We start from the raw sequence: 26,915 nt of genomic DNA, 5'->3' as shown, positions 1-26,915 counted from the left end.
GAACAAGGAGAGATTCAACTTGGAAATAAGGAGGAATTTTCTGACAGTGAGAGCAATCAACCCATGGAAGAGAAGTTGCCTTCAGAAGTTGTGGAAACTTCATCCCTAGAGGCTTTGAAGAAGAGACTGGACTGTCATTTGTCAGAAACGGTGTAGGGTCTCCTGCTTGGGTGGAGGGGGTTGGACTAGATGACGTACAATGTCCCCTCCATCTTTGTTAATTGGTAATCTGTAATCTATAAATGAAATGTGAACCAAATTTCCTTCAGACAAGTTCTCAAGCTCTTTCTTCATAGAGCCTCAAGAAATCTGTGATGAGGACAACTTGGCCTCCGTGGTTTGGAAAGAGACTCCGGCTGGAGATGCAGCAGCTGTCCGATGTCCCCGTAATGCCACAGGTAAGATGTGGGAATCAGGCCATTTCCAGCTTCTGCTCAGCTCTGAATGACCTCTCCCGTAGTCCTGGTTCAAGGTCAGATGGAATAAAGCGATCAGATTATTCCCTTTCCCCCACTTTCTTTTTCTCCTTCCGTTAGTTTGCATTTTAATCTTTGTTTCTGAAATAGGATAAGCATATTTTTTGTAAAAATAATAATAATAGAGAAATCGTGGCTACACTTGAACAAGGATCACCTTGAGGTATCCGTCTCAGATTCTGAAAGGAAAACAGTGAGGATGTTCGGAGATCAGTAGAAAGCTCAACATTTAATTTTTAAGCTTGGTGAAAGAAGGAGGCAGTTAGCAACACACATACACACACACACACAAACATATATATATTTGTTTGTTTTCTGAGGTTTGTTTGCTCCCAGAAGTACGAAGCTGAAGCCTGAAGATGACGAATGAGACTTCGTCGAAACGTCGCCAAGACACTTCCAATTTTATGCGGGAGAAAACCTGAATAACCAAAGACCTACATATATATGTAGGTCTTTGGTTATTCGGGTCACTATGAAGATGTAGCACGACTACGACCACGAAGCCAAACAACAGCAATGCAGCTCACCAGCTCAAATCCCCCTGCAACTCAAACTAATCTGAGCACAACCAAGCCCCCACCCAAACAGGACACACCCCCAGCCAATCAGAGCACAAAAAAACCCCATCCAATCAGAGCACAGCCAAGCTCCCACCCAATCAGTTCAAACCCCCACTAGCAGTTAAAAGGAAGAAACAGCTGCAATCACACATTGCTCCCAGAAGCACGAAGCTGAAGCCTGAAGATGACGAATGAGACTTCGTCGAAACGTCGCCAAGACATTTCCAATTTTACACGGGAGAAAACCCGAACAACCAAAGACCTACATACAAACACCCGTGAAAACCTCATATATACCTATATATATATAACTATATATATATATCCTATATATATATAGTTATTTTCCTATAGAAAACCTATATATATATATCTCCCTGGAAAGAAAGAAAAACTTTAGAAAGAAACCTAAATGGACAACCCTCTTGGTTATAAGAGAGAGAGAAAATACTGTCTGATTTTTCAAGGCATCGATTTTAAATGGGGGAGTGATTACCCACATGAGGTTAATTTGGGCATATCCAGGGGGTAATGGAGTTATTTACAATTGCTTGTGGAGGTCCTTGATGCTGGAGGAGGAGGAGGAGGAGGAGGAGGAGGAGGAGGAGGAGGAGGAGGAGGAGGAGGAGGAGGAGGAGGAGGAGGAGGAGGAGACAACTAGGGTTCCCTGGCGCTCTCTGAGCTTGGTTGTTTTCTTGCAGACGTTTCATGACACAACTAGGTAACATCATCAGTGCTACATGGGAATGGGATTAGGGAGGAGGAGAAGGAGAAGGAGGCGGAGGAGGTGGTGGTCTTCTTTTCATGTTACGGTTTTCATGATATCTTCTCTCATCAGGGTTGATCCTCCGGCGGTGCCTTCTGGATGAAGATGGTATCGCCTATTGGACGCTTCCAACCTATGTCAAGTGTGTCTCCATAGACTACAGGAATATCCAGATGATGGTGAGTGGGACTGACCCTCAGGTGCTTCAAATCAGGGAAGGTGGTATCTCGATATAATCCCAAATGTGCTTTTTCAAGAGGCAACTGGACCTTTTGCTTCTCATCCAAGACGCTTCTTCAGTTCTTCAGTTCAGAACTGAAGAAGCTTCTTGGTTGAGAAGCGATACGTCTCCAAGGAAAAACAAAGGAAGTCCAGTTGTTTCTTGAAAAAGCACCTCTGGTCATGGCCATGACCTGGGTCAGGGGTCTGCAAACTTGGCTCTTTTAAGACTTGTGGACTTCAACTCTGGGAGTTGAAGTCTACAAGTCTTAAAAGAGTCAAGTTTGCAGACCCCTGACCTGGGTGATTGAGACTTTACTTAGACATTTAGTTGACTAAATTCTTGTCAACTAATAGAGGCTTGAATCAATCTTCTATGCTTCTATTCTTTAGAAATATTTCTTTACCAAACTGGGTAACATCATTAGTGCATTGATGATGTTACCTAGTTTGGTAATAAAACATCTGTGAGCAAGCAACCAGGCTCAGAGAGCGCCAAGAGCCGCACAGTTCATCTCTGAGCTACAAATATTCTCTTCTATCATTTTTAGTTAATTGCTACAGCAGCTGTGATCGTGGTCAATGGCAGGATCATCTCATTCATTCCTTCTTCAAGCTTCCTGTAAGGAATTTCAAATGGAAAACAAATACACGTAGCACAAACGAATGAGCTTATCACTTAAACATGAGCTGGCACTGGGCAGCAGCAGCCCAAAAAACGAATACAATCCTGGGTTGAATAGAATAGAATAGAATAGAATAGAATAGAATAGAATAGAATAGAATAGAATAGAATAGAATAGAATAGAATAGAACAGAATAGAATAGAATTTATTGGCCAAGTGTGATTGGACGCACAAGGAATTTGTCTTGGTGCATATGCTCTCAGTGTACATAAAAGGAATAGAATAGAATAGAATAGAATAGAATAGAATAGAATAGAATAGAATAGAATTTATTGGCCAAGTGTGATTGGACACACAAGGAATTTGTCTTGGTGCATATGCTCTCAGTGTACATAAAAGGAATAGAATAGAATAGAATAGAATAGAATAGAATAGAATAGAATAGAATAGAATAGAATAGAATAGAATAGAATTTATTGGCCAAGTGTGATTGGACACACAAGGAATTTGTCTTGGTGCATATGCTCTCAGTGTACATAAAAGGAATAGAATAGAATAGAATAGAATTTATTGGCCAAGTGTGATTGGACACACAAGGAATTTGTCTTGGTGCATATGCTCTCAGTGTACATAAAAGAGAATAGAATAGAATAGAATAGAATAGAATAGAATAGAATAGAATTTATTGGCCAAGTGTGATTGGACACACAAGGAATTTGTCTTGGTGCATACGCTCTCAAGGTACATAAAAGAAAAGATACATTTGTCAAGAATCATAGGGTACAACATTTAATGATAGTCATAGGGAACAAATAAGCAATCAAATCATATTAGGAAACAGTCAATGTAAATCATAAGGATACCAGCAACAAGGTTACAGTCATACAGTCATAAGTGGGAGGAGATGGATGATGGGAATGATGAAAAGATTAATAGTAGTATAGACTTAATAACTAGTCTGACAGTGTTGAGGGAATTATTTGTTTAGCAGAGTGATGGCGTTCGGGAAAAAACTGTTCTTGTATCTAGTTGTTCTGGTGTGCAGTGCTCTGTAGCGTCGTTTTGAGGGTAGGAGTTGAAACAATTTATGTCCCGAATGTGAGGGGTCTGTAGATATTTTCCCAGCCCTCTTTTTGACTCATGCAGTATACAGGTCCTTCATGGAAGGCAGGTTGGTAGCAATTGGTTGTTTGTTTGTTTTTTGGAGTTCTAATTATCCTCTGAAGTCTGTGTCTTTCTTGTTGGATTGCAGAACCAAATCATGAAATTTCTCCTAAGTTCTAGGTTGGTTCTCTCCTTGCTTAGTTTCCATCCATTGCTTCTTCTTCTACCTTCTGGTGCTTTGGAGAATAGGTTGACCTCATCATCTTTGAGATAGCCTCTTAAATATTGGAAGACTGCTATCATGTCACCCCTTCTCCTTCTTTTCATTAGACTAGACATACCCGGTTCCAGTAACCATTCTGTTTTGTTCAGTTGTGCTAAAAAATATAATATTCTTTTTTTTAAAAGGAAATATCACGAAATAACATTTGTTCTCCTTTTTTTTTGACTTGCCAGACCAGAGAGCATCTCTCAAAAGCTCAGAGGGGTCTAGTGGGAGAAGGGGTCTCGGAAGTCTTGCAAAACCTGGTGGAGATCTCTCAGGATGGAACCAGCTACAGTGGGGATCTATTGTCAACTTTTGACGTACTCAGGAACATGACCGAGATTTTTCGCAGGGCATATTACAATCCAACTACGAGTGATGTACAGGTGAGTTTACGCACAGGAATCCGCGCAGGTGTGAGTTAGCATGGTCACGAAGGTTTATATTTAAATTAAAAATGCTTCCATTTTTTTTTTAAAAAATCTGAAAGTTCTCAACTTAGTTGTCAGGGGTTCCAAGTAACACCCCCAATGCAGGGGTGGGTTCTACTTATCTCCGCTACTGGTTTGCAACAGGAGTGCACATGCGCACACATGCACAGTTCATCTGTTATGACATCCAATCAGGTGGGTGGAGCCTCCTTTTGCTATTACTACCAGTTCGCAAGAACCAGACCGAACCGGGAGCAACCCACCACTGCCACAACAAAAGAAGACTCCAAGGCTTGAAGTTCCTCAAAGTTCCATTTTATTAAAGATGTCATATTGGCACATCTGGGAAAACCCGAATCTGAACCCTTCCAGGTTTTCCCCACCCAAAAGAAACTCTAAGTCCCTGCCCGGCCCCAAATGTCCATCACATGGCCCAATCAATGCACCGTCCCAACTGGAGATGCCTCCCAGTCACCCCACTCCAGGTGCAGGGCAAGATGCCCTTGACTCTCAGAGAAAGGAATGTTATTATGACTACATATCACCCTGGCTCTATACAATCCCCCTTCCCAATTTCCCATAGTGCTAAATATGGCAGGCCTGAAGGCCCAAGGCAAATTATAGCTTCCAGGCGTAACGTTAGTCTTGATTCCAGAGCTGTATTTGTCAATCTTGGCAAGTTGAAAATGTATGGACTTCGACTCTCAGGATTCTGGGAATTGGAGTCCGTCCATGTAGTTTAAAATTGCCAAGATTGAGAAAACCCTGATCCAGAGCGATTCCAACAAAGCTCTTTCGTAGTTTCTCTTTAGTAGTAAATTCTGGGTTTAGAAAATTTAGAACTACGCCGCCTTTGCTATAACCTAAGCGTAGCTCATAAAATCATCTGTTACAATGTCCTACCTGTCAATGACTACTTTAGCTTCAACCACAACAATACAGGAGCAGACAAGAGATACAAACTTAAAGTGAACCGCTCCAAACTCGATCGCAGAAAATACGACTTCAGCAACAGAGTGGTCAATGCTTGGAATGCACTACCAGATTTGGTGGTCTCATCCCCAAAACCCCCAAATTTTAACCTAAGACTGTCTACTGTTGACCTCACTCCATTTCTAAGAGGTCTGTAAGGGGCGTGCATAAGAGCACCAGCGTGCCTATCGTCCCTGTCCTAATGTTCCCTTTAATTATATTCATTTTATGTGTTCATTTCATGCTTATACTTATATATATTATCTAATATGTACTTTGCGAAAGAAAGAAAGAAAGAAAGAAAGAAAGAAAGAAAGAAAGAAAGAAAGAAAGAAAGAAAGAAAGAAAGAAATTAAGTAAGTTTCTCGGGTGCTGTGAAGTCGCACGTACCACCGATGGGGTAGAGACGGCACGACAACGTAACGCATTCATCATTTTGATGAAAGCTTTCGATTCCACCGACAGCCAAAATGTGTAAGGAAGAGATGGCAACGCTTGATGAGATTCCAGATGAACAGCCCTGAAACATCAGCAATCAGCCAGTTCCCAGGACTAAGCGGGATGGATAACAGGAGATTAGAGAATCAGTAAACAAGGAACAAAGAGGGGTATTGATTAGGGAATGTGTTCACCCAGACAGTCGATTCCCTGTTAATGCCTTGATCAGTTACATGCTTTGCCAGGACAAAAACCCCTGATGGAATCTCATCTTCAGAAAGTGATCGGTGACAAATTGACAAACGTGGTATGGACGGAATTTAGATGAGCTTAAGACTTCTTGCGCTCTTAAAAAAATAACCATGAGCGATAGTCTTTTTTCTTTAGAATACTTTTTGGAACGGAATGGGCTGGGGTGGGGTAGGGTGGGATGGGACAGGATTGGATGGGACAGGACAGGACAGGACAGGACACAGAGAAAAGAATGGAATAGAACAGAACAGAATAGGAAAAAAACCAGAACAGAATAGAAAATACAGAATATAGAGAAAATAGAACAGAACAGAACAGAACAGAATAGAAGGAATAGAACAAAATAGAACAGAATACAGAGAAAAGAATGGAACAGAATAGAAAAGAAAATACAGAATAGAGAGAAAATGGAACAAAACAGAACAGAACAGGATAGAATAGAATAGAATACAAAGAAAGGAATGGAACAGAACAGAACAGAATAGAAAAAACAGAATACAGAGAACAGAACAGAATGGAATGGAATAGAATAGAACAGAACAGAACAGAATACAGAGAGAAAAATGGAACAGAATGGAAAAGAAAATACAGAATAGAGAAAAAATAGAACATAACAGGACAGGACAGGACAGGACAGAATAGAAGGCTTTATTGGCCAAGTGTAGTTGGACACACAAGGAATTTGTCTCCAGTGCAGAAGCTCTCAACATACATACAAACAACAAAGAAATGTAATCATAAGATACTAATAATAGAACGCAAGAGGAAAGATGGGGAGGATAATAGTAACACAGCCCTACTACATAGTCATTAAATATCCCTTGGACGTATCCCTTGGACATATCCCTGTAAGAATTAGATGTGATGGCATGAGTGAAAAATTGTCTCTATGTCTAGTTATTTGGGCATGCAAAGTTATTATATCATTATTAATTGATAAATGAATCATTCAATTCATCATAAGAATGGAGGGATTTTTTTCCCCTCCATTCTTAGCAGGTCACTCCATTGCCATTTTTTTTCCTTCCTCCAAATAAAATTGAACTGAATTGAATTGAATATTTTATTTGATCAATCATGGTTAGACACCCAAATAATTTGTCTCAGGAACAGAAGTGTATGTTCAAAGCTTCATTGCCATCATCATCCTAATAAAAGGAAGAGTAAAGAAGATAATAAGAAGGATAAATAATAATATTACAGCCACACTACTTGGGTGAATATAGATAGACTTTAGACCGGACAAAGAGAACTAGGTGTTCAGCTGAGTGAGGGCAGGAGGAATTTTTTCCCCCCCTGTGTCTAGTTTTTTGGGCGCCATCTTGAGGGGAGAAGTTGAAACAGTCTATGTCCAAGATAGGGGACATGGTGGCTCAGCGGCTAAGATGCTGAGCTTGTCAATCAGAAGGTCAGCAGTTCAGTGGTTCGAATCCCTCGCGCCGCGTAACGGGGTGAGTTCCCGTTCCTTAGCCCAGCTTCTGCCAACCTAGCAGTTCGAAAGCATGTAAAAAATGCAAGTAGAAAAATAGGGACCACCTTTGGTGGGAAAGTAACGGCGTTCCATGAGACTTAGGTGTTGAGTCATGCCGGCCACATGACCATGGAGAGGTCTTCGGACAGCGCTGGTTCTTCGGCTTGGAAACGGAGATGAGCAGCACCCCCTAGAGTTGGGAAAGACTAGTACATATGTGTGAGAGGAACCTTTACCTTTTATGTCCAAGATGTGAGAGGTCTATAGATCTCTTCTTAGCCCTCATTCTGACCCATGCAATATACAGGTCTTCTAGGAAAGGCAGGTTGGTTCTAACTGTTCTTTCTGCAGTCTTGACTATCTGTTGGAGTCTGTACCTGTTCTATTTGGTTGATGGACAGCTATAGGAGGGGATGGTGTTGAAGACCGCCTGGAAATGACCCTTTATGCGGTTTCAGTTCCACTCTAATGCCTGAGATACTGAAATCACTGGTGCTCTGGTTCTAAAATAATCTAAAAAATTAACACAGATCTGGGATTTGTAGTTTTTCAGACTTGAGCATTCAGTAGGATAATCCATCCATTCAGGGGGTGAAATGCTCCTGGATCAGACTGGATCGCACAATCCGGTAGCGATCGTGGCCGATTGTTCAGCGATCCAGTAGAAATGGTGGAGCAAAGCTCCTCCCACCCACCTGGGTGTCATTACTTCCCGGTTTTAACCAGGAATTAATGTGTGTTTTTACCTTTTGTGCATGCGCAGGAGGTTTTGTGTATGCGCAGAAGGTCTGCACATGCATGTGATGTGCAGTGTATGCACTTCTGGATCAGTAAGGAAGGTAAGTAGATTTCACCCCTGCATCCATTGGGAGGTGAATTCCCAATATCAAATACCACTTTGTTATTTAAGCACAGTTTATTTTATTTATTTTTATTTATTTATTTGTCAAACACAACAGTATATATAAGTATAAGCATGAAATAACCATACGAATTGGATACAACCAAAGAAAACATTAGGACAGGAACGGTAGGCACACTAGTGCTCTTATGCACGCCCCTTACGGACCTCTTAGGAATGGGGTGAGGTCAACAGTAGATAGTCTTTGGTTAAAGCTTTGGGGATTTTGAGAAGAGACCACAGAGTCAGGTAGTGCATTCCAGGCATTAACAACTCTGTTTCTGAAGTCATATTTTCTGCAATCAAGACTGAAACGGTTAACATTGAGTTTAAATCTATTGTTTGCTCTTGTATTGTTATGATTGAAGCTGAAGTAGTCTTCAACAGGAAGGACGTTGTAACAAATGATTCTATGAGTTTAACTCAGGTCTTGTCGAAGGCGGTGTAGTTCTAAATTTTCTAAACCCAGGATTTCAAGTCTGGTGGCATAAGGTATTTTGTTGTGATCAGAGGAGTGAAGAACTCTTCTTGTAAAATATTTCTGGACACGCTCAATTGTATTTATGTCCGAAATGAGGTGTGGGTTCCAGACAGTCGAGCTGTATTCGAGAATTGGTCTAGCAAATATTTTGTATGCTCTGGTTAGTAGTGTAGTGTTTCTGGAGAAGAAGATACACAAGATTAAGTTTACAACTCTTAAAGCCTTTTTGGCGATGTAGTTGCAGTGGGCTTTGGCACTTAGATCGTTTGATATGAAAACTCCAAGGTCTTTGACGGGGTGAGGGTCATCTACAAGGTAGATACAAGGTACTGTCATGCAATGTTTCTCCACCTTGGCTGGCCGGGGAATTCTGGGAGTTGAAGTTCACCCATCATCAACCTGCCAAGATGGGGAAACATTGCTCTGCTACTTCTCAAAACCCATACTGAAGGTATGGTGGAGGGGGGGAAAGAACTCAGAGAAATGAATTCTTCATACCTTCTTAGAAGTTCTAGCTTCACCTTTTCATGAGCTGTCTCCATAATTGCTAGTGTAGATGGAATAGAAGATCAAGCTCACCAATGGATGGATCACCTCTGGTTGAATACGTTGGTAGATCTGAGAAATACCCTTAAAATGTCCTCTTCACACAGCATCTGTCTCTCCGTCCTTGAGAGATAACCATAACCACAGGCCTTAAAAATCTAAAGCCCGAAGCACCCTCTCTTCCAGAGAGAAGTTCTCTGAGGATGAGCTCCAGTAAGAGTCCGAAAGCAGGGTTGAAATCCAGCAGGTTCTGACAGGTTCTGGAGAACCGGTAGCGGAAAATTTGAGTAGTTCAGAGAACCGGCAACTACCACCTCTGGTTGGCCCCAGAGTGGGGTGGGAATTGAGATTTTGCAATATCCTTCCCCTGGAGTGGGGAGGGAATGGGGATTTTGCAATATCCTTCCCCTGGAGTGGGGAGGGAATGGGGATTTTGTAGTATCATTCCCCAGGAGTGGGGTGGGAATGGAGATTTTGCAATATCCTTCCCCTGGAGTGGGGAGGGAATGGGGATTTTGTAGTATCATTCCCCAGGAGAGAGATGGGAATGGAGTTTTTGCAGTATCCTTCTCCTGCCACGCCCACCAAGCCACACCCACTAAGCCACACCATGCCCACCAAGCCACGCCCACAGAACCAGTAATTAAAAAAAATTGGATTTCACCACTGTCCAAAAGCTTGGAAGACAAAATCCCTGGTCTCGGTGACTGACCCAGATTAAATCTAAAGGGTCCATATGAAGACCCTTTTCTTCCTGGCTTCCTCATCATTATTTAATGAACGGTTCTGAAAGAAAGGACTTATTTGCCTTAAAATGGGGAGGATTGGAAAAGTTTGATCAAGTGTCAATAAGGGTGTGTCAATTTCAGGGATGAATCCACTGGCTTTCTGATTTTTTTCTTCTTCTCCTCAGAACTTCGTCCAGGTAATTAGCAACATCTTGACCGAAGACAACCGAGACAAATGGGAAGAAGCTCAGCTGGTATGTAAAATCTTCAGCTTCCCGATATAACTTCTGAAAATTGTTGGAAGGAAAATGAGAATTCTCTTGGAGTTTATAATACAGGTGGTCCTCAATTTACGACCAGTTGCTTGGTGGTAAGTCGTAAGTCAAGGACTACCTGCATAATAAACCATATAGTAACATTTGCTTAGCAACTGTTGGAAGTTTTGATGAATCGACCTGATGGGTATTTACAACCCATATTTGAAGTTTTGGTAGTTGAGCGCTCCACCACGATCATGTGACTACATCAAGGATTAGGGTACTAAGGAACTAGAACTCACAGTCACCTGGTGATTGGCCCAAAGTCACCCAGCCAGTTCTCATGTCTAAATCAGGACTAGAATTCACAAATTCTCTTGGTGCTTGGCCCAAAATCCCTCAGTTGGCTTTCATGACTAAGGTGGAACTAGAACTCACAATCTCCTAGTGATTAACCCATAGTCCCATAGCCGCCTTTCATGTCTAAGGTGGGACTAGAACTCCCCGTCTCCTGGTTTTCTATACCAGCACCTTCCTCGCTACATCAAACCGGCTTTGTGTAGTAAAGAGGCCAGAGACACTGGGGAAAAAATAAAATAAATAAAAGCTAAGCTTTTTGTACAAAAATGTTTGCTAGGCTTCTTTTCCGATGTAAGAAGAGAAAAAAAAGCCACAACCACAAAAAAAATAAAAAATAAAAATTGTGCCGCCTTTTGAAAAGCCAAGCGTGTAGACAAGAAGACAAAGTGACACTTGGAAGCTTAGTTCAATATTATCAAAGGTACCTTGATGGCAGAGCGACAAATCTTTTTTAGCAGATTTTCAAACAAAACTCGGCAGCGCCGAGACGCGGGAACCTAGGAAGCAACTGTCTAATCCCATTTTTTTTAAGGAAATGTCTTTGTCTGAGCTACGGTGGCATTTTTCTGTGTGAATCATCCCAGGGGTGCTCTAGGGCAAAGACGTGGGAATCGGCCAAGATAAAATCTTCAACCAAGTTATTAACACAACATGTTTAATCAGGTCAGCGGAAGCTCCTGGGAGCCGACAGTTCGGCGCGGTGGAGCAGAGCAGAAAACGGGTTAATTCCGTATCCGTAATTAACAAAGGGGATAAAAAAAGGACCAAGGCATAAACAGGCTGGAGGTGAGATCTTCTAATCTGCTAGCCAACTCCAGGATGGGACATCACCATTGGGATCCTAAGCCAGTTGGCTGAGCCTGGTTTTGAATCTCTTTTGGAAGGCAACTCGCCATGGCCAACTCGCTTCATTTTTGACATTCACATTTGGTTTTCTCCTTCCTTTTGCATACTTTATTTAATGAATCTATTCCACCACTCCTTCAATGTTAGAGTAACTGTTGTGGCATGTCAGCCGCTAGCCTCTCCAGCGGCCGAATTAGAGGAGGAGAAGGCGTGGGAGTCAGGATCAGCATCAAGGCAACCTGAGAGCTCCGAGGGGGAAGAGGGAATGGAGCTGTCGTAGAGAGAGAGAGAGAGACAGAGGCAGAGCCTGGGCCATCCGTCAGCCCTCAGGTGGAGAGTCAACAGCCCTCAGGTCTGGAGGGGGCTGATGAGGAAGAGGAGGAGCAGCTGGGTCCAATGCTTGATGTGCAGATGCGTAGAAGGCAGAGGAGAGGAGAGCACGGAAATCTATGGGCCAGTCCTTGGGAAGGAAAGCCACCACTGCTACCTCTGAGGATAAAAGGCAGAGGGCGGAGATGAATAGATGTGGCAGACAACTATTTATCTTCCGGCCAAATGAACTTGTTAGCGTGCGAGAGAAATTTTTTGTCTGGGCTGCTGGTGCTCCTAATAAAGGAATCTTTTGAGTTCACGTCAGTGGGTTTGTCATGTTTGGGGAGCTGGGTCAGAACAGTAACTCTTATCCTGCAGTGAGTTGTCCTGCAGCGAAATGGCTGTGGCAAATTGGCCATGGTGAGTTGTCCTAGACCCCTTTAGGAAGGTCAAGAGGTCAAGGCAGCCATCAAAACTTTGGAACTGGGTTGTAAGTTCCTCTGGAGAGGTCCATTATGACTTTGAAGCAAACAGTCGTAGGTTGAGGATTACCTGTGGGGTAATCAGATCTTCAAGCCATTGAATGAAAAAGACCAGACATGTCTCTTTCCAATTCTGCAATCTTAGCTTTTTTAGCCAATGTAAAAGCACAGAAAACCCATCTTCCCATTTTGCCAGGTGTGATAACAGTGGAAATTGTACAACCACTTTTATTTCCCTGCATTTCCCTGTGTGTGGATATCCACTTTGTCCTTGTTAGAAATTCTGTTTGTATATATATCACCATAGAGCAAACAAAGAGTACAGTCACCATGTGATTTACTGCTTAATGGTTTTGTACCTATGTACATACCAGTTGCCAAGCCTCTGAGTTTTAATCATATGACCACAGGGATTCTGCAATGGTCATTAAGTGTGTAAAAATACTCCTAAGTCACTTTTTTGCAGTGTCCTTCGATCAGTCAGTCGCTAAACAAACGGTTGTAAGTCAAGGACTACCTGTAGGTCCCTTGGGTCCCACCTGTTTCACTGAGGTCCTGCTCTCCTGTTGCAGATGGGGTCCAACGTCAAAGAACTTTTCCGACTTCTGGAGGACTTCATTGACGTCGTTGGCTTTCGCATGAAAGATTTTCAGGATTCTTATCAAGTGACCGACAACTTGGGTGAGTATGTTGGACCGATCCAAGTCTGCTCTCCCCCCCCACCGTTGACTTCTAAGTGATAGATTCCAAATACTGGGACAATGGATCCGTTCCCACCATCCAGAGATAACTTTCCGATGAAGGATTGCTGAGCTTCTCAGAAAGAGGGCAACTTGAGGTCAAACCACAACAAGTCTTTTGACCCAATTTGCGTTTATGGGAAAAGAGATGCCCAGCGGGTTTGAATTATACCTCTCCTGGCAGTTTACACTAAAAATAAAAGTAAAATAAACGTAATAAAATATAACGATGCATATGGACTCGCAAAACGCAATTTTAAAACCCACATCGTAATATAAGAATGGCTTGGAAGGGTTGAACTGGAGCCTGCACCAATGTGTGCGATTCCCACTGGGAGAGACGCACAAAGTCGTATCGGATGCATACAAAAATGCAGAGCGGGGAAATGGTTATTAAAATGCAGCTGAATATTCTTCAGCGTTTGGGGTGTAGATGGATGGTTTGGTGTGGATTCGTCCCTACTTAATAATTGTTAACTCTTGAGGGATTTTTGGACAGTGGAATTGTTGTAGTTTTTTGCACGTCAATGATCAGAATGAAACAGGTTGCTTCCAATGTTCATTATGTGCTATGATAATTGGGTTTGAATTTTTTCTTTCTTTCTTTCTTTCTTTCTTTCTTTCTTTCTTTCTTTCTTTCTTTCCTTCCTTCCTTCCTTCCTTCCTTCCTTCCTTCCTTCCTTCCTTCCTTCCTTCCTTCCTTCCTCTTTCTTTTTCTCTCTTTTCATCTCTCTCTTCCTTTCCTTTCCTTTCCCTCCCATCTTCTTTCATTTCATTTCATTCTTTCCTTTCCCCCTTCTTTACTTCCTTCCTTCCTTCTTTCTTTTTATTTCTCTTTCTTTCCTTCCTTCCTTCCTTCTTTCTTTCTCTTTCTCTCCTACTTTCCTTCCCTCCTCCTCCCTCCTTCTTCCTTCCTTCCTTCCTTCCTTCCTTCCTTCCTTCCTTCCTCTTTCTTTTTTTCTTTCTTTCTTTTCATCTCTCTCTTCCTTTCCTTTCCTTTTTCCCCCTCCCCTCCTGTCTTCTTTCGTTTCATTGCATTTCATTTTATTCTTTCCTTTCCCCCTTCTTTATTTCCTTCTTTCTTTCTTTTCATTTCTCCTTTCCTTTCCTTCCTTCCTTCTTTCTCTTTTTCTCTCCTCCTTACTTCCTTCCTTCCTTCCTTCCTTCCTTCCTTCCTTCCTTCCTTCCTCTTACTTTTTATCTTCCTTTCTTTCTTCCTTCCTTCCTTCCTTTCCCCTCCCTCCTGTCTTCTTTCGTTTCATTGCATTTCATTTTATTCTTTCCTTTCCCCCTTCTTTATTTCCTTCTTTCTTTCTTTTCATTTCTCCTTTCCTTTCCTTCCCTTCCCTTCTTTCTCTTTTTTCTCTCCTCCTTCCCTTCCCCTCCCTCTCTTCTCTCTCTCTCTCCCTTTCTTTCTTTCTTTCTTTCTTTCTTTCTTTCTTTCTTTCTTTCTTTCTTTCCTCTCTTCACTCAAGTTGTCAGTATCCAGAAGCTGCCTGTTAAGGCAGCTAAAGCTCTCACTTTCCCTGTCAAAGGCTGGCGAGGAATGGTGGATTGGGCTCGGAATGCAGAAGACAAGGTCACCATATCGAAAAGTATCTTGTCCACAGGAGGATCAGGTGAGACTAAATGGTGCAGCTTCTCAGTGGAATGCTTTGTAAACTTTCATCCTTTTATTTTTTGCTTTTCGAAAAACCCCAAGTATTTATTTAAGGAAAACTCCATTCTTAGACCACTGATCTGAACTTGAAGTTACGTAGTAGAACGGAATAATAGAGTTGGAAGGGGAATTCTAAGTCCATAAGTTGTCCCAAAGTTTTCATCAAAGTGCTTTTCCAAAAGGGAATATTTTGCTTCTCATCCAAGAAGATGCTTCAGTTCTGAGGAAGCTTCTTGGATGAGAAATGAAACATTTTCGAGGAAAAAACAAACAAGGAAATTGTTCTGTCTCCTTTTCCACTTCGGATGAACGAGCGGGCCTTCAGCCAGTGGATTCATGGCTCTTATCAGTCCTGGCAGAGAAATCGCAGCTGCCTGCCAAAGTTCAAACAAATGACTCACGTAGCAAGACTTTCAGCTCTTTTTGAAATGGTTCAGCTAGCTTTTGCTTCCCGTGGAGTGAGAGCAGTCCCAAAGCTCCTTATATATCCTGTGGGGTGGGACTCCTGCCTCACCCTTCCCTTTGATGACGCCGCCTCTCTAATCTTCTGAAGCACGGGTCAATCCAAGCTTGATTATTATTATTATTAGCTGGGTCTGAAGGCGTAGCCTGGGGAAGGGAGGAATCAGGGGATGATGGCCTCATTATGTCCTCCGACTGGTCTGGCTCTGGCTCCTGGAGCCGGGCCAAAGGAATCGGTGCTCCCAACGTAAGCCTTACTGGCCCTTCCCTCTCACTCTCGGAGTCACTTTCGGGCACGGGGCCAGGTTCGGGGGCTGGAGCCACAACAGAAATCCAGTTGTTTTTTGGAAAAGCACCTTTGGGACAACTAAGCTCAGAGAGCACCAAGGACCCCACAGTCCTTGTTCTCCTCCTCCTCCTCCTCCTCTTCCCTCCCTCTCCCTGCAAACCCCACTCCCTTCTCGTTCTGATGACGCTACCTAGTTGGGTCATGAAACATCTGCAAGAAAGCAACCAAGCTGTCAGGGTTCCAAGTAACAGACCGAATGAAATCAAAGCTCTGAGGCCTGAAATTTCCTCAAAGTAAAATTTTATTAGGAATGCCATCTTGGCACAGCTGGTGAAAACCCGACTCTGAAGGACCCGAGGTTTTCCCCACCCAAATCAAAACCCAGAGTTCATCCCCCCCCAGGTCACACATCCTTCACATGGTCCAATGAGGTCACAGTCCTTCTACAACTGTCTTTGGTCCATGCCTTCCAAGCACCTGGTAGGGACATCCTTGGCTCCCATAAGAAAGAATGTTATTTTGGCTACATTTCCCTCCCCCAGCTATCTCTATCTCCTGCTTCACATTCCCACAGCTTGCTGTGGCAGCCCTGAAAATTTCCAAAATGGTTTCAGGGCTGACACAAGCTTAGATATCACCAAGGAACCACAGTTTACCTCTAAGTTACAAATATTTTCTTCTATTGGTACATGATTAATCGAGTACCGTATTTTTTGGACTATAAGACACATTTGTTTTCTAAAAAGGGCTAAAAATGTCAGTGTGTCTTATAGACTGAATATTGGCTAAGCCTCACCCACCTGCCAGACATTTTTTGGGCTCCGCATGCCCCATTTTTGGGCCTTTTTTTGGGGCCTTTTTCAGGCCTTCTTTTGTCCCATTTTCGAGGCATTTTTCAGCCTGTTTTGGAGGCTTTTTTCAGCCCATTTTTGAGGCTTTTTTCAGCCAATTTTGAGGCTTTTAAGCCTGCTTTTGAGGCTTTTCTCAGCCCATTTTCAAGGCTTTTCTCAGCCCATTTTTGAAGCTTTTTCTGGCTTGTTTTAGAGGCTTTTTTTGGCCCATTTTTTCCAAAAAGGGCCAAAGAAAGCCCCCCAAAAAGGCTCAAAAATGGGGCACACGAAGGTCAAAATTTTCTTTGTTGTTTTCCTCTTCTAAATTTAGGTGAGTCTTATAGTCTGAAAAATATGGCAGTCTAACACTTAGGAAATCCGGAACACGTTCCCTCAGAAAGAAGACCCAAAGTTTCCTGTCCTGCATGGACCGAGTTAATATCTGAGTTCTCTTTGAATCACCTGTAATCTGAAATAGGAAGCCCACCTTTTCAACGTTCTTCTCTTCTCCAAACAAGTGCGGAAGGTCAGGCCCTCGGTGAGGCTGCCAAGCCTCGAACATCCCTCCCTAGCGACCCTCCCTTTCACAGAAGTAATTGAGAGTAACACGATTATGGGTGCCCGATGAATGCTAAATGGCCACTCTGAGAAATCGCTAGGAGGGAAGAAATAAAACGGCTTTATTATAGAACGGCCAGGCAAGATATTAAATGTAATTTAGATTGAGACCCTCGTGGCAAATTTCTAGGTCGGTGGGCAGGTGGGAGATAGGGAGACAAATTAGATTAGATTAGACTAACAGAGTTGGAAGGGACGTTGTAGGTCATCTAGTCCAATCTCTCCCCCCACCCACCCAAGCAGGAGACTCTACACCAGCGGTTCTCAACCTGTGGGTCGGGACCTGTTGGGGGTCGAATGACGATTTGCCAGGGGTTGCCTAAGACCATCGGAAATATGGGAAGTATACTTGTGAGTCGAAGAATCGCGCTCCAATGGTTGACTCCACAAGCCAGCTGCAGGTTCTTCAAATCGCTGGCCGAATTCAGCTTCAGGCGCAATGAATTAAAAAAGAGAGAAATCTTTGCTTTGATGTCTCCCTCTCAAGCCAGCTGCAATCACTCCCAATCGCTAGCCTAATCTGACTTCAGGCGCGATAAACTTAATAGGGGAGGAGTCTCCGCTTTAATGCCTCCATCCTCAAGGCAATCACAAGCAGTTCAGATCGCTAGGCAAGACAGCTTCAGGCGTGATAAATTCAAAACGAAAATAATTTTATGGTTGGGGTCGCCACATTGTGGGGAATTGTATTAAAGGGGTCGCCACATCATGGGGAATTGTATTAAAGGGGTCACAGCACTATAAAGGTTGAGAACCAGTGCCCTACACCATTTCTGACAAAGTTGAACACGCATGGAAGGACAATTAAGCAGTGGAACAGCTTCCCTTCAGAAGTTGTGGGTGCTTCATCACTGGAGGCTTTTAAGAAGAGACTGGACAATTATCTGATAGGGTCTCCTGCTTGAGCAGGGGGTTGGACTAGAACAGGGGTCTCCAACCTTGGCAACTTTAAGACTTGTGGATGTCAACTCCCAGAATTCCTCAGCCAGCTTTGCTGGCTGAGGGATTCTGGGAGTTGAAGTCCACAAGTCTTAAAGTTGCCAAGGTTGGAGACCCCTGGACTAGAAGACCTCCAAGTTCCCTTTCAGATCTATTTTGATTCTGATTCACCCAAAGTGTCCATTTTTTTTCCAGAATTTCTTGATCCTTTGGCATTGAGATAATGGGAATGGCGCTCCCTTCCCCTTTTAGAAGTTTCTTACAGAGTACTACAGCTAGTCCACGACGTACAACAGTTTATTCAGTGACCATTAAAAGTTACAATGGCACTGAAAACCTGACTTATGACCATTTTTCAGATGTATAACCATTGCAGCATCTCAACAGTCACGTGATCAAAATTCAGATGCTTGGCAATTGTCTCATGATGGTTGCAGCGTTCCAGAGTCATATGATGGCATAGGCCGAAAATGGGGCTCTCGGAGGTGGTGATAGGGGGCAGCGATCCCCACAGCCTGGATCATTAAGTGTTGTACCTTATGATTCTTGAGGAAGGTATCTTCTTTTACGTACACTGCGAGCGTATGCACCAAAGACAAATTCCTTGTGTGTCCAATCACACTTGGCCAATAAAAAATTCTATTCTATTCTATTCTATTCTATTCTATTCTTTATTTATTTATATTTATTTATTTATTTTGTCACAACATCATACAAAAAGATTATATAGTATATACACATATAAACATATATAGGAAGAAGAAAAGAAAAAACAATAGGACAGGAACGGTAGGCACGTTTGTGCTTATGCACTTATGGTCCTCTTAGGAATGGGGTGAGGTCAATAGTAGAAAGTTTTTGGTTAAAGCTTTTAGGATTATTTCTATTCTATTCTATTCTATTCTATTCTATTCTATTCTATTCTATTCTATTCTATTCTATTCTATTCTATTTTTTTTATGTACGCTGAGAGCATATTCACCAAGACAAATTCCTTGTGTGTCCAATCATACTTGGCCAATAAAAATTCTATTCTATTCTATTCTATTCTATTCTATTCTATTCTATTCTATTCTATTCTATTCTATTCTATTCTATTCTAATTTTTTTATGTACACTGAGAGCATATTCAGCAAGACAAATTCCTTGTGTGTCCAATCATACTTGGCCAATAAAAATTCTATTCTATTCTATTCTATTCTATTCTATTCTATTCTATTCTATTCTATTCTATTCTATTCTATTCTATTTTTTTTATGTATGCTGAGAGCATATTCACCAAGACAAATTCCTTGTGTGTCCAATCATACTTGGCCAATAAAAATTCTATTCTATTCTATTCTATTCTATTCTATTCTATTCTATTCTATTCTATTCTATTCTATTCTATTCTATTTCTTTTATGTACACTGAGAGCATATTCACCAAGACAAATTCCTTGTGTGTCCAATCACACTTGGCCAATAAAAATTCTATTCTATTCTATTCTATTCTATTCTATTCTATTCTATTCTATTCTATTCTATTCTATTCTATTCTATTCTATTTCTTTTATGTACACTGAGAGCGTATGCACCAAAGATAAATTCCTTGTGTGTCCAATCACACTTGGCCAATAAAAAATTCTATTCTATTCTATTCTATTTTATTCTATTTTATTATTCTATTCTATTTCTTTTACGTACACTGAGAGCCTATGTACCACAATAAATTCCTTGTGTGTCCAATCAAACTTGGCCAATAAAAAAAAATCTATTCTATTCTAAATGGGTGTGGAACCTTCTTGGAACTACTGAAGAACAACCACTTCATGAATGCATGGCACAACACCAGAGAACAAACCCATCAGGACTAGATTCAGCAGTCCATCTGTCTTTGAAAGACAAAGATCACTCTTTAAAAAAAAGGAAAGTCCACATTCTGGACAGAGAGCACCGCTGGTTTGGAAGAGGGATCCAAGAGGCCATCTGTGTCAAAATTGAACTGCCCTCTCTCTACAGAAGGGAGGGAAACAACACCACCTGTCTCAGTGTTGACGAACCGTTTTGGCACCGGGTGCCAAAAAGGGAGCATGTGCGTGCGCACGCATGCATGACAAAAGCCAGAAGAGCAGGTGCCCGTTGGGCATGTGTGCACCGGGAAGGTGATCATCCAGTTCCTGGTGCACATGTGAACACCGGCAAGCTGGTTTTCATGCATGATACTGGAAGACCAGGTGGCTGGTGCACATGCGCACACCGGAAACCGGAAGGACAGCCACCAGGTGCGCATATGCACACCGGGCAGCTGTTCTTTCTGTTTCTGGCGCTCCCACGTGTGTGAAGATGAGCTGGCCAGTGCGCCGGAACCTGACAGAGCAATGGATGATGACTCATGTGCCCGCAGAGATGGCTCTGCATGCCACTTCTGGCACTGGCACCATAGGTTCACCATCACGGACCTATCTCCTGTTTCCAACAGAGTCCTTTCAGCAGTTCCAAGAAGGTCCCACAGCCATTTGCACTATCCTGGTGACCCCGAGGGCACAGATAAATCTCCAAGTAGCCTCAATGACCCTCAGAAAGAGCGCTAATGACCAGAGGACTGCAAGGAATATAAATCCTTCCATCCTCTGCCATTCAGTCAGAACTGAAGGAGCTTCTTGGATGAGAAGCGAAAGCTCTTCAAGGAAAAGCAAAGTCCAGTTGCCTCTTGAAAAAAGCACCGTTGGGACATCTTATCCAATTGTCCCCGTAGAAAACTGCCGACGAAACGCAGCCTACCGAGCATGCTCAACGGGCCCTCGTTTTCCACAACAATCATTCCCAACTTCTATTTCTGAATAGTATTTGTCCCATGGGCCGTTGTCCCTTCACGACACAAGTTCAGCAATTCTGCACAGCGCAACCTAATTGTGCTCCAGCCAATACGTTTTAGGAAAACACAAAATTGAAGAGGCGTTTAATTGGAGCAGCGGTGCTACAATGGGAATAGACGATCGGACTCATGCGAGCTGGATGGTTGGGAGTGCTAATTGAAAAGGGACTTAAGTACCTTCAATTAAAAGGTTACGTAGAGGCAGCTTCCTTGCTTCCCAAAACAACGCAAAGAAGTGACTCCTGCTCAAATCGCATCAGAGCCAGCAACTTTATTCTTAATCACTTGGTCATTTTGTAGACTGGAATGGGAATTTGAGATGACACCTTTGTGCAGAGGAACCAGTTTATAGTTGACAACTGATCCCCAAACCGCCCACAAAGTCAGGGGATGACAACCAGTGCAAATTCAACCCCCTTTTTCTACAAGCGTCATGACTGGATGAGTGTAGGATATGTGAAGCATGGACTTTGTCACCTTTGAAGCTTTTCATGGGTTGGGGCCATCTAAGAATCGTAGGTTAGAATGGTTAGAATAGAACAGAGCAGGGGACCTTGGAGGTCCCCTGCTCAAGCAGGAGAACCGATCGTATTTCAGACAAGTGACTGTCTAGTCTCTTCTTAAAAACCTCCAGTGATGGAGCACTCACAATTTCTGAAGGCAAGCTATTCCACTGGTTAATTGTCCTCACTGTTACAAGGTTTCTCCTTAATTCCAGGTTGCTTCTCTCCTTGATTAATTTCCATCCATTGTTTCTTGTCCTGCCTTTTGGTGCTTTGGACAATAGGTTGGACCCCCCCCCCTCTTCTTTGTGGCAGCCCCTCAAATACTGAAATACTGCTATCATGTCACCCCATTCTTCTTTTCTTTAGACTAGCCAGACCCAAAATATGCAACCATTCTTCATAGGGTTAGAAGGGACTTTGGAGGTCTTCTAGTCCAACCCCCTGCCCAAGGCAGGAGGCCTCACACATCCTGGACAAATGGTTGCCCAATTTTTATTGAACATCTCCAGCAATGGAGCACCCACAACTTCAGAAGGCAAGCTCTTCCATTAATTTAATTGTTCTCACCGTCAGCAAATTCCTCCTTATTTCCAGGTTGGATCTCCTTCTGGTGAGCTACCACTAGTGGTGGGTTGCCCCCGATTTGGACCGGTTCTATAGAACCGGTAGTAAAACCGGCGGGAGACTCCATCCACTGGCCCGAATGTCATCAAAAGTGATCTGTGTATGCACAGAAGCTTATGCGCATGCACAGAAGAGTGTGCGTGTGCATGAGCAGAGCAAGGATTCACACGTGTGTGCGATGCAAACCAAACCCACCCCTGGCTACCACCCATGGTGTCTTGTCCTAACCTCAAATGCTTTGGAGAATAAGTTGACCACCTCTTTCCCAGGAGAGTCCTTTAAGTACTGGAAGACAGCTATCATGTCTCCCAAGCTTTCTCTTCTTCTGGCTAAACTTATCTAGTTCCTTGATCATCTCTGTGCTCTTTTCTTCACCCTTTTTAGAGTCTCAGCATCTTTTCTGTATCGTGGTGACCAGAAGTGGACATAGTACGCTATAAAAAAAAGATGTTGAGACTCTAGAAAAAGTGCAGAGAAGAGCAACCAAGAAGATTAGGGGACAGGAGACTAAAACATATGAAGAAAGGTTGCAGGAACTGGGTATGTCTAGTTTAATGAAAAGAAGGACTAGGGGAGACATGATAGCAGTGTTCCAATATCTCAGGGGTTGCCACAAAGAAGAGAGAGTCAAGCTATTCTCCAAAGCACCTGAAGGCAGGACAAGAAGCAATGGGTGGAAACTAATCAAGGAGAGAAGCAACCTAGAACTAAGGAGAAATTTCCTGGAAGTGAGAACAATTAATCCATGGAACAACTTGACTCCAAACGTTGTGGGTGCTCCATCACTGAAGGTTTTTAAGAAGCGATTGGACAACAATTTGCCTTTTTCCTGCTTGAGCAGGGGTTTGGATTAGAATTCCTCCAAGGTCCCTTCCAACTCTTGTTATTCTGTAAGAAGTTTTCAATAACAGTCAACCAATCGTATTTTCAGTGGTAACTTCCAGTATGAAAGACGTTTCATTTCAATAGTAGACGTTGGTTAAATTGTAAGTTAAATTGTAGGCTGGTAGATGGTTATTAGGAGTACAGTGAGTCCCTGACTTACAACCATTCATTTAGTGACAGTTCAGAGTTGCAACTGCACTGAAAAAAAGTGACTTACGGCCATTTTTCACACTTACAATCATTGCAGCCTCCCCATGGTCAGTTGATCAGAATTTGGACGTTTGGCAACTGACTCATGTTTATGACGGTTGCAGTGTCCCGGGGTCATGTGATCCCTTTTGCGACCTTCCGACAAGCCAAGCAAATGGGGAATTCACTTAACGACCTTGTTATTAATTTTACGACAACTGTGGCAGGAGAGGTCATAAAATCGAGCGAAGTTCACTTAACCAATGCCACACTTAGCAATATAAATTTTGGGCTCAGTTGTGGTTGTCTGTTGACTAGTCTAGTGAAGAGAAGGACCAGGGGAGACAGGATAGCCATCTCCCAATATTTGAGGGGCTGCCAAAGAGAGGAGGGGGTCAAGCTCTTTTCCAAAGCACCCGAAAGCCAGACAAGGAATCATGGGTGGAAACTGAACAAGGAGAGATTCAACCTAGAAATAAGGAGAAATTTCCTGACAGTGAGGACAACCAACCAGTGGAACAGAAGCTGCCTTCGGAAGTTGTGGGAGCTTCACCACTTGAGACTTTCAAGAAGAGACTGGACTGCCATTTGTCAGAACTGGTGTAGGGTCTCCTGCTTGAGCAAGGGGTTGGACTAGATCAGGATTCTCCAACCTTGGCAACTTTAAGCCTGGTGGACTTCAACTCCCACACATGTGAATTCTGGGAGTTGAAGTCCTCCAGGCTTAAAGTTGCCAAGGTTGGAGACCCTTGGACTAGATGACCTGCAAGGTCCCTTCCACCTCTGTTAATCTGCTAATCTGTCAGTATTCCAAGGGAGGCAAGAAGAGCATGCTTAAATCCCATCAACCAAAGATTAAAAGGTGGCAAGAACCAGGAGGTATACTTCTGGAACATTCTCTCCTTCTTGAGATTAGGATGATTCCAACCCTGCTGGCCTTTCAGAAGGCCTTAAAGATCTGGTTACGTGCCCCGGCCTGAGGTCCTGTGTTTGTAAAGGGCCTTTTTTCCTGATTACATGGACATCAACAAATTCAATTCAAATCAAATATTTATTAGAGTCATAGACCAACCTAGGAAGGGAAAAAACAAACAGTTCTTTTGTATGTATGGATTAACTAAATGTATCTCTTGTAATACAAATCCAAATGCAGGTAGTCCTCGACTTATGGCCACAACTGAGCCCAGCAATTCTGTTGTTAAGTGAAACAGGCGTTCAGTGAGTCTTGCCCCGTTTTGTGACCTTTTTTCGCCACAGTTCCAGGTGTTACGTTAGTGAGACGGTTGTTGAGTGAATCTGGCTTCCCCGTTGACTTTGCTTGTCAGAAGACCACAAAAGGGGACCACGTGGTCCCAGGACATGGCAATGATCATAATTATCAGTCGGTTGCCAAGTGTTTGAATTTTGATCACGTGTGAGGAGGCTGCAAGGAGGTTGTAAGTGTGAAAAATGCTCATATGTCCCTTTTTTTTTAGTGCCGTCGTAACTTTGAATGGTCACTAAACAAACTGTTGTAAGTCAAGAACTCCCTGTACTCATTAAGGCTGGTTTGAGGCACAGGTCACCATCTGATGGATTTTTCACGTTGCGATAGGATTTGTATTTGCGAGCAGAAGGGAGGTATAATTGTCCTGCGGGTCCAAAGAATTGCAATTATCTCTGGGCTGCTAATTGTATTTTATTTCTCTATTGTATTGCCTCAACTCAACTCTTTTAATTGTTTTTATGATTGTTTGCTGCCCATGGTAGCTGGTTTGAGATGGATGGCTGTAGAAAGGGAGGACCAGGGGTGACATGATAGCAGTATTCCAGGATATGAGGGGCTGCCACAAAGAGGAAGGGGGATCAATTTATTTTCCAAAGCACCAGAAGACAGGACAAGAAGCAAGAGATGGAAAACAAACAAGGAGAGAAACAACCTGGAATTGAGGAGAAACTTCCCAACTGTGAGGACAATTAACCAGTGGAACAGCTTGCCACCAGAAGTTGTGGGTGCTTCATCATTGGAGGCTTTTAAGAAGAGAATGGACAGCTTTCTGAAATGGTATAGGGTCTCCTGCTTAATAATATAATAATAATAATAATATTTTAATTTGTATACCGCCCTTCTCCCGAAGGACTCAGGGCGGTGCACAGCCAGAATAAAATACAAGAAGAACAATACATATAATATTAAGAACAACCCCTTAAAAAACTTATTCAATTGCCCAAAAATTTAAAATACAATAACCCTATAAAATTTACAAAAATTTAAAACCCATAAAAGCAAATTAAAAATTTTAAAATCAAGCCAGTCCAGCTAAACAAAATAAATAGGTTTTAAGTTCGCGGCGAAAGGTCCGAAGGTCGGATAGTTGACGAAGTCCAGGGGGAAGTTCGTTCCACAAGGTAGGAGCCCCCACAGAGAAGGCCCTCCCCCTGGGGGCCGCCAGTCGACATTGTCTGGCTGACGGCACCCTAAGGAGTCCCTCTCTGTGAGAACGCACCGGTCGCTGGGAGATAGAGGACGGCAGTAGACGGTCCCGTAAGTATCCCGGTCTAAGCCATGGAGTGCTTTAAAGGTAGTCACCAATATCTTGAAGTGCACCCAGAAGACAACAGGCAGCCAGTGCAGTCTGCACAGGATGGGTGTTACATGGGAGCTCCGAACCGCTCCCTCTATCACCCGCGCAGCTGCATTCTGGACTAACTGGAGTCTCCGGGTGCTCTTCAAGGGGAGCCCCATGTAGAGAGCATTGCAATAGTCCAAGCTTCAGCAGAGGGTTGAGCTAGAAGACCTTCAAGGTCCCTTCTAACCCTCTTGTTCTGTTAATTAATCAGTGGGACATCTTGCCTTCAGAACTTGTGGGTGCTTCATCACTGGAGGCCTTTAAGAAGAGATTGGACAGCAATTTGTCTGAAAGGATCTTCTGCTTCAATAATAATTGGACTAGAAGACCTTCAAGGTCCCTTCCAGTTCTGTTACAGGTAGTCCTTGACTTATAACCACAACTGAGCCCAAAACTGTTATTGTTTAATGAGACCTTTGTAAAGAGATGTTTTGCCCTATTTTACAACCTTTCTTACACAGTTGTTAAGCGACTCACTGCAGGTGTTAAGTTAGAAACCTGGTCATTAAGTGAATCTGGCTTCCATATTGACTTTGCTTGTCAGACGGTCGCCAGAGGTGATCCTATGACCTTGGGACACAGCCACGGTCGTACGTATGAACCATTTGCCGAGCATCTGAATTTTTTTTTTTATTTGCATTTATATCCCGCCCTTCTCCGAAGACTCAGGGTGGCTTACACTATGTCAAGCAATAGTCTTCATCCATTTGTATATTATATACAAATTGCCCCCAACAATCTGGGTCCTCATTTTACCTACCTTATAAAGGATGGAAGGCTGAGTCAACCTTGGGCCTGGTGGGGCTTGAACCTGCAGTAATTGCAAGCAGCTGCTGTTAATAACAGACTGTCTTACCAGTCTGAGCCACAGAGGCCCTGTGATCATGGGGATGCTGCAACCAACAGTTGTTAAGTGTGGAAAACAATCAGACGTCACATTTTTCAGTGCTGTTGTAACTTTGAATTGGTCACTAAACAAACTGTTGCAAGTTGAGGACTCTCTGTATTCTGTTAAATAAACCCAGCTCTCCTTTTTTTCTTTGGTTCTTGCTGTTGTGATTCTTTTGCTCCACTTCTGTCCTCACTCTGCTTGCTTTGTTGCTTCTTCACAGACGCCGATGACTTCGCCGTCTTTGTGGTGGGCACGGTGATTTATCGCAACCTGGCTGGGATCCTGGGCCTTCAGAGGTAAAGTGGAGATATATATATATA

General features: G+C 42.9%; 1 protein-coding gene across 1 annotated transcript in view; it reads left to right on the top strand.

Moving 5' to 3' along the window:
- ADGRB1 (adhesion G protein-coupled receptor B1) overlaps positions 1-26,915 on the top strand; it is a 341,354-nt gene that overhangs the window by 133,724 nt on the left and 180,715 nt on the right. Inside the window, exons 9-15 of the mRNA XM_058174889.1 lie at positions 297-398; positions 1,878-1,984; positions 4,211-4,405; positions 10,425-10,493; positions 13,069-13,177; positions 14,712-14,855; positions 26,816-26,891. Coding sequence (XP_058030872.1) covers positions 297-398; positions 1,878-1,984; positions 4,211-4,405; positions 10,425-10,493; positions 13,069-13,177; positions 14,712-14,855; positions 26,816-26,891 — 802 coding nt within the window. The remainder of the gene's footprint in view (positions 1-296; positions 399-1,877; positions 1,985-4,210; positions 4,406-10,424; positions 10,494-13,068; positions 13,178-14,711; positions 14,856-26,815; positions 26,892-26,915) is intronic.

This window comes from Ahaetulla prasina, chromosome 3 (genome assembly GCF_028640845.1).
Source record: "Ahaetulla prasina isolate Xishuangbanna chromosome 3, ASM2864084v1, whole genome shotgun sequence".
Classification (NCBI taxonomy): domain Eukaryota; kingdom Metazoa; phylum Chordata; class Lepidosauria; order Squamata; family Colubridae; genus Ahaetulla; species Ahaetulla prasina.
The sequence above is the reverse complement of the archived record's forward strand: the minus strand, read 5'-3'. Positions and strand labels throughout refer to the sequence as shown.